Source organism: Dreissena polymorpha, chromosome 14, assembly GCF_020536995.1.
Source record: "Dreissena polymorpha isolate Duluth1 chromosome 14, UMN_Dpol_1.0, whole genome shotgun sequence".
Taxonomy (NCBI): domain Eukaryota; kingdom Metazoa; phylum Mollusca; class Bivalvia; order Myida; family Dreissenidae; genus Dreissena; species Dreissena polymorpha.
In genome coordinates this window covers 35,692,727-35,705,641 of record NC_068368.1, presented here as the reverse complement: position 1 = coordinate 35,705,641, position 12,915 = coordinate 35,692,727, and the positions used below count along the sequence as shown (strand labels likewise).

At 32.6% G+C, this 12,915-nt stretch overlaps 1 protein-coding gene across 1 annotated transcript in view; it reads right to left on the bottom strand.

The window, feature by feature from the left end:
• Positions 1-8,342: 8,342 nt before the first annotated feature.
• Positions 8,343-12,915, bottom strand: part of LOC127857288 (uncharacterized) — a 76,647-nt gene continuing 72,074 nt past the window's right edge. The window contains exons 5-8 of the mRNA XM_052393700.1: positions 9,962-10,000; positions 9,609-9,686; positions 9,258-9,308; positions 8,343-8,530 (exon numbers count right to left, since the gene is read on the bottom strand). Of these exons, the coding sequence (XP_052249660.1) occupies positions 8,343-8,530; positions 9,258-9,308; positions 9,609-9,686; positions 9,962-10,000 (356 nt within the window). The remainder of the gene's footprint in view (positions 8,531-9,257; positions 9,309-9,608; positions 9,687-9,961; positions 10,001-12,915) is intronic.

Below are 12,915 nucleotides of genomic sequence, written 5' to 3'. Positions count from 1 at the left end.
TTGTGTAAATCGCAGTACAAGATCTTTGGTTGAAAAAACGTTATGCGTGTGTAAACAATAAAGGAACAAAGCAGTGTAAGTAATATCCAGAATTGTATTCAATTAAATAGATGAGGCTGCATTTTAGACAATAACACAGGTAAGTAGAAACAGTCCAATTTTTATTTCCATAAAGCCATCGACAAATGAATATATACATGAAATCAATGCAAGAAATCCTTTTCTGATATTCGGAAAAGAAAAACCTCAAAGAAAGAATTATTGCACCATCATGTAAACACAATTTAAAAGTTCTCGGGCAGGAGGATATTTACTTGTTTGTGTGTAGATATTTACATCACTTTAACGTTAATATTTTTTATCGTTATGTGTTCTTTGATGACCGAATCCAGATTATATGAGTCGTGAAATATGGGATTTTGTTTCAGAGGTGCTCGTATGACAAGAATGACCTTATCTCTCCTATGCTAATTATTATCAACGAAGGTTCTTGCTTGATTTATTTAAGTTGCAGCTATGGTCTTATAGATTGGAAGCAAACTTAGATGTAGGATTTCAGTTAGGATTAAATTTTGTTTACAAACGAGTGCCTGACATTGTCAAGGTTTTAACGGCAGACGTTCAATATTATTTGAATGCTCTTCTTAATTGTTACGACATGACACTATTTCTAGATTATAACTGTGCCATTTTATAATGTTTAAACTATATATAATTTAGCATGCCGTTAATTTGAGATGAAATTAATTATCTAATTGTTTATTATGAGTAGTTTAGAACCACAGTAGAAAACGAATCAAGTATCCGCTGTTCTGAAGTAATATGCGATGGATTTTATAGATACCATACAAGTTCTATTTGCATTTGTTCTAGTGATACGGCTATTTTTTTCACGTTACGCAAAGCAATTTAGTCATTTATGTTATCAACAATTGCGTTCATTAACTAATTACAAATGCAGCTGTAGTGTTTGACAGTTAATATTTACAAATACACAAAACGTTGTAAAATCATTATGCTGATACTTTCCCCACTATGTTAATATATATATATAAATTCAATATAAAATAGAGGTACAATCTTCTAGTTAGGAACCTATAACGTACATGTTGAATGTACTTGTATTAAAATAGTAATAAAGAGACGTTGAAAAATATGGCTTTAACTTGTCGGAGCAGTTTAAGTTCAATCTACATAAACCAGAACATGTCAAATGTATAGTCCAATATTACGAAACTTGCTCCGAAGGATTGTCCATATGATATATAGCCCATGTTTGAAAGTGGTACCAGTCTGTTTCAAGAACAGGGCTGCCAGAGGGTGAGGCAGTTTTTCTAATATGCCTGCATTAAAACTTTGGAAATATTCCAGAATTCGCATTTTCGCCAAATCTTCATGAAACCTACCCAGAATATTTGTTCTCATGATATCTAGAATGTCATCGAAAATTGTTGAAAATTATAGCGGGTATGGAATGTATTAGTTTAGCTTATAATTTTGGCTTAATTAACACAGAATGCTTCTTTCTGAAGATGATTACAATTATTAAAATGATACCTAAGATGATGATGATGATGATGATGATGATGATGGTGATGGTGATGATGATGATGATGATGATGATGATAATGATGATGATGATGATGATGATGATGATGGCGATGATGATTGTACCTAAATCATCATGCGCTTATAACTTTTTCTTTCATATCATGATACATGTCCAGGAAGAGTTTGAACATTGTCTGCTAAAAAACATTGCCTACATAAGGTGCTGCAGTTTTCCTGGAATGATATGATGATATGATTATTTGCGTGTCAGACTTTTCTCGCTTTCAAAACGGTCGACCAACCAAAAGCCTGCTGCCGAATGTTAAAACTTGTTCGGAATATTTGTTCCAATAATGTCAGTGCCCACATGCAATCTGTGTAATACGGCGTCAGAAAAAGCTTAGTCAGAAGCCAAATGTTTTACTCAAACATCGCAAAAGCGGATCATATGAATAACATTTCTTTGGCTGTCAGGTTACCGCACACGGGCCTTTGCCCTCTTTTTATAAATAGTGAATGCGATACATAATTCACTTTGTAAAACTGTTTTGAATATAAACTTTGTATGCCCATTTAAATTACGTTCGTATGTTTCTTGTTACTTGTTTTTAAATCAGAAATGTAAACGCAGCCATACGACATAGTGTGTGCCGTGAATTATGATTTTTGGCAAGCATCTCCGATGCTGATCATTATCAAGATTGGTTTCTGATTATGTTTTCAATGCAAACGTTGCAGCTATGTTTGTCTAAAAATTTGAAAGCTTACAGGATTTTAGTTTAGATTGACTTGTGTTAACATAATGATGCCTCACATTTTCGAGGTATGTATGGCGCTTTTGTCTTTAAAACGAACTTGAAGATTCCAACTGTGAAATGAAAGGAGCTGCATGTATAACACATGTTACTTATAACCGCAAGCCAATAAGTTAAGACTTTCGTTGCGATTTGGAAACCTGGGCCCGTATTCACCAACAATTCTTTAGCAATTCTTAGACTTGAAAATAAAGAAAATTCTTAAGTCTAAGAAAAAATTCTTAAGTCTTATGCACGAACTCATTTAGCTGAAGAAAATTCTTAAGAATAAAGAATTTTCTTTAAAATTCTAAGAATGCTTTGGGGCATTCTTAGAATAATTCTTTAAGCTTCCAAGATGGCCGTTCGCGTTATGCGTTACGCCAATATCTTGTTTGAAAACGTCGAAAATGTCCCGCGTAGAAGATTGTTTGACAGAGAAAATCCTCTAGACGGTTTGTCGGAAATGGAGGTTTATAGGAGATACCGATTTATTCCGGCAACTATACTGACCTTATAAAATTTGGTCGCCGATTCTCTGGACTTTGGAACGCTGAGGAATTCTCCTCTCCTGCCGATCCAGCAGCTGTGCATATTTCTTCGTGCCATGGCGACTGGATCCTTCCAACTCGTCGTAGGAGACACTGTTCGAGTCAGTCAGCCATTCGTATCAAAATGCTGCCGACGAGTTGGACGAGCAATAGCTCGACTAGCTCGCCGTTACGTACGGTTTCCTGACAGGGAAGAGTGCAAAACTCTAAAATCCAGATTTCAGTCCATTGCTGGTGAGTGCCAGATTTGTGTTTGTCTAAATGAACTTGACTGAGAACATTTATCCAAGGGAAGTCATTCACTTGCATTTAATTTTTGTGGGGGCATTGTCGTCGTTATTGCATAAACAACATACGCAGTTAGGACCAACAATTTTTTGATGTGATTTTTTTTAATCAATGATTTATACACTATTTTAAATTCAGTAATTTTTATCACTGTATCTTTTTGATGTTTTGTATGATACATTCTGCATTAGGCAAAATGCAAGTTCACAGAAAGGTGAAGCATACGTTAATTGAAGGGCGATATCACCGGAGTTTAGTCCAAAAAGGATACTTCTCTCATGTCGTTTATTCACAGTTATTGTAATATTATATATCTTCATTCTTAACTGAAAATGACATTTTGATAATTACGACATTGTGGTTATTGCACTGCCGTTAAGCATTATCGATCAAAATGAGAATATAAGTATTTATTATGTGTGTCTCTCTAAGAGTTTTATGTATAGCTTGGTACATTATGCAATTATGCCTAGGGCAAGTTCACAGGGGATAGAGGCTGAGCATATATAAACATAAGGGTGATGTCACCCGAGTTTAGTCCAAATTGAATATTTGTTTCATTACGTTCCTAATTCGCAGTTATTGTAATATTATATCTTCACTCTTTACTGTAAATGCCATTTTTATATCATTCCATGGAATATAACAGTGTTATGATTAAATAATTATACATTCATGTACCCTTCTTTTAATCTCAATTCACTCTTGGTTTTAGCATGGTATCCTCCACACCTGCATATGTATCTGTCTTTGTAAAGTCCCCCCTCAAAGGATGTGTGGGATTTTAACAACGCTGTTAGTCTTCCCATCAGTCTGTAGGTCCTCGATACCTATTTTATTTTCGCTCCATGTCTATAACACCATTTTTTTGCAGATTTTATTACAATTGTACTCCAATGTTACGGGAATTAAGACGTTGTGCTGAAGAAATGATTCAGTCATGCCAGCTGAATTTCATTTACCTGTCCTAAATAAATGAACATAATTGTTAAATAATAATCTTATTGATTATTCAGGATTTCCAAATGTAATCGGACTGATTGATGGAACTCATGTTCGCATTCAAAGGCCAAAGAACCACGAAGCCGATTTCATAAATAGAAAAGGCTACCATTCTTTGAACGTGCAAGTATGTTATCTTGTTTGCTTTTGCCACATCAAAGTTTTTCAGTACACATAATTATGTGTTGTTTGATCACTGATGTATGACAATAACTAATATTAAATATTCTATTTTCAATAGCACTAACATTATTCACTATGATATCAGTATAATTAAAAACTAATAGTATAATAAATTATGTATTATTATTTTATATTTAGATGGTATGTGACCACAGCAAAAATGTGAGGAGCTTAACAGCTAAATGGCCAGGAAGCACACATGATGCGAGAATATGGAGAGAGTGTCATCTACGGAACCAGTTCGAACAAGGTAGCTATATATCAGATACACATGTCTATGGTTATGACTAAGCAAATTACATACAACTTGTGTCATAAAAGGTTAAATACATTTAAAACAATACAATAGGATTTAATTGTGTCATAAAAGGTTAAATACATTTAAAACAATACAATAGGATTTAATTAACATGATACGTTTTATGAGTAATTAAAATACTTTAGTCTGCCCGCCCGCCGACATTCAGCAATCTGATAACTAGTTTTTTCCTTCTGAAAACCTAGTTAAAATGGATAAACCCTTGTGTCATTTACCTTTGACCTCAAAATTGCTAAGTGTTTACACGTTGACTAATTTTATTAACAGAAGAATGTTTTATTTATGAACAGGAGCTCATAATGGCTTCATTCTTGGAGACTCGTGGTACCCATGTACACCCTACCTGATGACTCCTTTCCGAACCCCCGAAGCACAGAATCAAGAGCAGTTTAATCTGGCTCTGTGCAAAACAAGAGTGCTTGTGGAGCAGACCTTTGGTATTCTAAAAAGAAGATTCGCAATACTCCATTACGGGATAAGGACTGACTTGGCGACAGCAGTGACCTATATCACTGCGTGTGTAGTTATGCACAATTTTGGAATTGAACATGGGGATATCCTTGAAGAGGATTATTTGGATGATGTTTTTGAAGAACATGTTTATCATGAAAATGTTGAAATAAATGCAAACCATGTTGGTAGCATTGTAAGGCAACAACTAGTTCAGAGATTTTTCAATTAAATTAAATAATGTACCGAGTTAAACTTCTCTAAAAAGTGTGATGAGTTAAACTTCTCTAAAAAGTGTGATGAGTTAAACTTCTCTTAAAAGTGTGATGAGTTAAACTTCTCTAAAAAGTGTGATAAGTTAAACTTCTCTAAAAAGTGTGATGAGTTAAACTTCTCTAAAAAGTGTGATGAGTTAAACTTCTCTAAAAAGTGTGATGCGTTTAACTTTTAATAGTCTTTAACTGTACTGTACTATATGTGAATTAGTCTCATAACTTTTAAGATTGTACACAGCTGTTTCCACTGATTTCCAGATTTTAGTGGAGACTTTATGTTATTTGAAAGAGAGGTAACTCTGTAGTTCATGTTACAGTTTCTGTAATTTTAACTCAGGGGTAAGCTCCCTTTCATTTCACTGCACTTCTTATCTTGATATAATGTTCTAGTCAACTATTTATCAACATTTTATGTTCAACACAAACACTTTCTCATTCAACATGATGTAATAATTTTGGTTATAAGACAAGATGAATAACATTTAACTTTAAAAATAACATGTATGTCTTTACTATGGAGCGGTTTTCATGTCAAAATTGTAATGCACATTATTACAAACTTGTTATGCTTGTTCATAATCTTTTATGAATAATGTTATTCCAACACTGTTGAAATGTGTGTAAATGTACTTATCTTTCGGTAATTTTCATTTCAGCATTTCAATTGTTGTGCTATGAATTTGTCTGTTTAAGAACGGCAATTTGCAATATTGAAACCTCTTATTGCCTAATTCTAAACTGTAACATGTTTTCCTGTGTCAAGTTCTAATTCTACCCAAGAACGTGACTTTATTATGTTGTAAAATTAATATGTATACTTTCTAAGTACGGTTCTACTAACCTTACCCAGGAAACTTGATTATGTTCTCATTGAATTCATGTATTTCTGTGTCAAGTACTGGTTCTACCCAGGAACATGACTTTATTATGTTCTAAATATGTTGTTAAATTAATATGTATACTTTGTAAGTAATGGTACTACTGGTTATAATAACCATACCCAGGAAAATTACTTGATTTATTGTTATATTCAATTAATATGCATTCATAATGAGTACTGGTTCTACCCAGGGTTTTTTGTCTGAAACTATTTAAATTATTACACACATCAGTGTAATAATATTACAGACACTCACTTGTTGTTATCAATATTGCCTTGAGCTAAGCAAAAATACTTTTCAAACACAAAAATTAATTTGCATGTGTATTTTTATATTCATGAAAGTATCCTTTGGTATGTCTACCATAAAATAATAAGCTTACAAGAATTACGGCAAACAAGCATGCTTATCTATGTTTTAGTTAAAAATCGAGCGGTCTGTGAGATAAATCATAACAAAACTTTAATTAAGTTGTGGTATTCTGAAATTTATTATGAATAAAACATCCAGAAAATCTGTGAAATATGTAGTACTAGATAATCCCTAACAGAAAATGCAATTACAGTACATAGAAGATAGTTTTACTAACAAATATCCACAGCAATTTATTGTTTCTGCAAATAGTAATATTTAATTAAACAAGAGAACAACAGAAATGGTAGTTTACAAACATAATTGTCTAATAAGGTACACGATGAGCTGATACTAGCAATAATTCAAACAAATACACTTATAGATAGTAAGCTATTTGAATATTGGCAACAGCAGTGACATATATTACTGTATAAAATGTTGACATATATGGAAACCATGTTGGGAACATTGTAAGACAACACTTAGTCAACAGATTTTTCAATTGAACAAATAATGAAAAGAATAACATCCATCTATTTAAGTAAGAATAACATTCATCTTCTCAAGTAAAATGACAAATTTATATTAAATATCAGCGACATAGTCCTATTCAGGCACACAGATAAAGCTTCTTTATAATTACTGGTAACATTTTACATTAATCAACCTGGGTCCGTATTCACCAATCAATTATTAGATTTAAGAATAACAAATAGACTTAGAACCAAGAAGAAAACACCCAGCATTTAAATATATACATTCTACCACTGGTGATTATGTCATTGACAATGTTTTACACGAAGTATGTTGCTGATAGAGGTGGTATATGCCATGTTTGACTCAAAATTCAAGCCATACTTGAATTTTCTTATTAACAGAATCTTATTTATTCTTAGACTTAAGTCAAACAAGCAAATTCGTTAAATTGATATCCCCCGCTGGAGCTTTGTCACATAAAAAAGCATTTTTTCAAGATACAAAGGGCCATAACTCCATTATTAACCGGTGGTGTACAATGCCATGTGGCAAGCATCATCCTCTTATCCATATATATAATCATACGGAGTTTCAATGAAATCCGCCAAAGCCCTTCCAAGATATGGCTCCGGACACAAAAGTGCCGGATGGACAGCCGGCCGGACGGACAACGCCTAAACAATATCCCTCTGCCCCTGGCGGGGGATAAGAACTGTTTGGTGAATTTGAGCCTATATATTTCTATATTTATAATATTTCGTACAAAAATTATATTCAGAAAACAGCGTAGACCCAGATGAGACGCCACATGATGCGGCGTCCCATCTGAGTCTATGCTGTTTGCCAAGGCCTTTTTTCTAGACGCTAGGCATAAATGGGTTAAATAATGAAAAGAAGAACATCCATCTTCTTAAAAATAACTTCAAAACTTTGTGTAAAATATCAATAATAACAATTTGGATGGCATCATTTGAGACTGTAGATTTAACCCTTTCCCACTTAGAAGCAAAGTGAAAATGGCTATGGGCAAATAGCATAAAACCAGAACAGCCTGCGAGTAACTCGCAGGCTGTTCAGGTTTTATGCTGTTTGCTGCTCATCAGTATCTAAGGTTTGGATATGAAGCCTTAACAACTTGAATCTAGAAATAAAGGTCTTAAATAAAATATAACTTTTTAAGGGACTACAAATGTGTGAAAATGCGTAACTGTAAAGGGTTAACATTCATTGCTTGAAGCTTTTAACATTTTAATTTCTTCTTCAATTTTTTGGGCCTTTAATCTAGCAACTTTCAGTTGTGCCAGTATCAATTGATTCTTTAATCTTAGATTTACTTTCTGCAGATGGATGTTCTTCTTTTCTGCTATTAGGTTGTCCTCAGCCAATTTGTTGAAACTTGCCCTAGCTGAAACAAATAACAACATTGTATTAAAATTTATAAGGTTTTTTGTTATCAATGCAAAAAATACCATAAATCATGGAATAAAAAAAAAGTTAAATTTGCTAAATCGATTTAACCTTCTTAATTATGTCCATTTCGTGCATATCTCATAAAACATATAGTGAAAACCATTTGAAGAAATGACACATCAAGTAATTGCTTTATAGGTCGCCGTGGTGTAATGGATATGGTGTCCGCCTAGCGACCGGGAGATCACGGGTTCGACCCCACCGTGGGAGCTTTCTTTAGATTTCCCCCAAAGACACCAAGTACTGGTTCTAGGCCCAGGAAACAGACTCAAGAGCGTTTCAATAAGCCTTAGGCTTTCGATGCAATCGAGCTCAAATAAATAGGTTTAAACTAAAATTAAGTAATTGCTTGTTCACATTTGTCATATTGACATAATTACATTTACATATGTCATTACCTGCATCAGAAGCAGTGCTTCTTGAACATTGACTTAAACAAGTTTAGTTATTGTTGTTAATCTAGTTTATATGTATGTTGTAATCCATGCTTCAGTTCCATGTCTCATTTATAAATATTTGTCATTTTTGTGTGTGTTCCATGATTCAGTTCCATGAATAATATACAGGTTAATTATCTATATGTTGCTAGCATTGAAAGATTTGCAAAAATGGAATATTGTAATACATATAAATGTACATGTGAATATTAAATAATTGTTTACCTCTTTTACTATGGTTTTTGTTGGCCATTTTCATTGATTTGGTATTGGTCTCTGTAAAACAATTATTCAATCATAGGAATCCTGAAAGTGCATTGAAATGGACTTATAGATTTGGCAAAAATTAAACCTCACTTTCATACCTGCACATTGGTGTGGAATTGACCTAACTAGCTTGTGACCCCACACAATTACATGGATAACATAAATGATGTTTCATTCAATTGGAAAGTTATATTTCAATGTTTCAATTTTTTATTTTTGGAAAAAACACAGTGATATTAAATGCTTCATATGATAGGGATGAATTTAATATGTATGCATTTGGTGAAATAATGTTCTTATAATACTCACTGGTCCCTGATATACATGTTGTAGCTTCATCTTCCAGTGCACGTTGGATTACACTTGACGTCTTCTGAGCTCCTAGTCCTTCAAATATAAAACAATTTTTGTTATTAATGAAAATAATGAAAATAAAAGTAATGCACCCCTTCAAGTATTATTAACAAAGTTTATCATAAAACTAATTTAACTCAAAGGCTAAACTTCTTGGTGTCATTTGTTTAATTTAAAATGGACTTTTTCAACCAATTTACCTATTTGTCATGAATTTACTTACGCAACTTTCATACTTCAATAAGTTTTTCATATTTATTTTTTGTTCACCAAAAATTTAACGTAAAAATAAGGCCCCCGTCACTTACCTCTTTCATCTATCTTGAACGTCATGCAAGTGCTACCATCTGTGTAATAAACGAAGCAAAATGATCTAGTATTTAACAACGATATTAAAAAAATGTATATATTATCATATAAAAGATATTTTGCTCAACTACACATAGCTTTGGCACCCCATTTTAACAATATTACAAAGTGAGTAATGAATTGATAGAAATTTATTAACATGCTATGTTTAATACAAAAGCTCTCTCCATTCACCATCATGTAATTAACCCTTTCAGTGTGGGAACCGAATTTTGAAGGCCTTTGCAAAACAGTTTGGATCCAGATGAGACGCCACAGAACGTGGCGTCTCATCAGGATCCAAACTGTTTGCTATTCTGATAGTATTCTTTGAAAAAAATCAAAGAAAAAGCTAATTTTAGAAATTCAGCAGACGACATTTTAGCAGAAGACAAAATAACCCAGCATTCAAAGGGTTAACCAAGATGAAGAGCATAATCTACATTAATTGTTTACCTATTGGCATCTTGCCCAGTTCAATGATGTTTATTGAAGCACCCTCTGGAGCTAAGAAAAAAAAGCCATACAAATAATTTTAAAACATTTAACAGTTTATAATTAACAATCACACATCACTTTTTACATCGACTGAAAACAATACCAACAAACAGACTAAGGTGAGTTATGATGAATCTTTAATAACATACTTTTCTAATGCACTTAAACATGATATGTATTTCATTCTGGTCATAAATTAATAATATCTTTGTTAAACATTCCCTTCATTGAAGAATGAATACCAAAGCATAATGCCAAAAAAAAAAGATATTATAATGATAAAAAATTCTATAAAAACTGTACAAACCATCAGTGCCAATTGCATTGGGGACCCCTGCCACAGAGGCGGAATCCCCAAAATGCTGAAGGAGAATCCCCTCCGGAATGGTGAACTGTTTCACCCGGGGCCCTCCTCCAGTGCCTGGCCTCCTCATCTCATCATTTTTTGTCTTTGCTATAGTAATTGAGAAGAAACTGTGTAATTTAAGAGTCTAAAATAAACATTAGGAGCAAAAAGGAGCAAAAGTTACGCCATTGTTTGATTTAATGCTATTTTTAGCACTTTTCATGTATCTTGCTTTGCACAGTATGTACATTAAGTATGCTGGACGGTGAAAATAGCAATGTACCAGATAGTTATTAATATAACAATGTTGAAAATTTTATAAAATTCCTCAATATATATAATATAATTATGGATTTTTCAACAACATTATTACATGTACAAAATAGGCTTAAAATATAATCATGAACCTATAACAAAAAATCAATTACAAATTTCAGCTAATTTTTACACAGTAACTATGATGTTTCACTTTTCATGTGAAATAAAATAAATGTGGAACATTTTATCTTCATTACATTAGAAGCAGCAAGAAAAATAAGACAGGAGTACATTTCTTACATTTCACTTACTTTTGTATTTCATGTTATAATATTTTTTCTTCACCTCTGAACCTGAGCGGTTATAGGTGGAAAATTGGCTGAAATAAATGGAATGCAATTGGGTACATTTTTTAAAATCAGGAATAGAGTCTAAGATATGAATAAAAAAAAAGAAATGTTTTGTTTATTCCTCAAAACATTTTTCCACATTGCATTCTACATTTCATGTGTGTTTGACACAAACAATTTTGTTGATGAAATATTAACAAATGAATTAGTAGAAATACATCATTAATGAAAAATGACACAATATTGGTTTAGTTGAATATTTTGGAATATTTGAAACCGGGTAGCACAATAATTTTACCATAGTGAAGCATTATAACTTTATATTATGGTAAATATTTTGTGCTCAAATCATCTACTGCTTTTTATATTTATGTCACATAATATTTAACATTCTGTTTGTTTTTAAACATTGCACAAATTAACAATTTTATTATAATCAATAATTAAAAACAAAATAATGAATTAACTGTACAAATATTCCTTCTGCTAGAATTTCCAAAATTTGGAAAATTGCTAACACCAAAAGTACAAACCAGTTTAGAACATTTGCCACGGCTTCCCAGCCTCTCCTTCGAACCTCTCCAATTTTAAGTGAGCCACAACCGGTCATTGGGCCGAACAGGACATCATAGTTCTTAATTATTTCGTTGGCTATAACAGTTTCCTCCTGTTCGGCCCAACGATTTCTACTAGTAGCATTGATAGCAACGTTAGCGTTGTTGTCCGCCATCTTGTATGTTGTGACAGAAGACACGTAAACGGTTCCGAGTTTTATATGCGTTACCGAAAATGCCGGGTACCAAGGTCGCTTACATCAATAACAAATAATTCTAAGTAAAGAACGCTAAAAATAGCGTTGGTGAATACCGATAAAGAATCGACCTAAGAACGTTCTTAGAAAAGTAAAGAATAAAGAATTTTCTTTATTCTTTATTCTCAAGTAAAGAATTGTTGGTGAATACGGGCACAGTATGGTATTTACATTTCTAAGTTGGTACGTTACACCAGAGCATGTTCATGTCTTCAAGCTTGTAATGATCGTAATCGTATATTAACGAAGAAATTGCTCAAACAAGTTTTTTTATCATAACCTACGACGTAAATTTGCTAAATTTCACTCAAAGTATGGTGATTTCATTACAAAATATAATGTTTCTTTAAAATGGCATTTAACTAATGGAATTTTCCACCCGTCATTTTATGGAGATGTTTTGAAGCGTGTTCGCAAATTAAAATATCTTAAAGAAAATGTTTATATTAAACTTTCACTTTAATTAACTCAGTACACATGCTTGTTAGTTTTCGATTCACTATATCTTTCTTCTCTTAAAATTTGGAATTATTGATGGAATTACGGTTTTATGTGTTTGATTCTAAAAATATTCAATAAACATAGCTGGGTTTATTTGGTAATTCGATTTTACAATACTGCCCCTTTAATATTTGCATTTTATTTTATTTT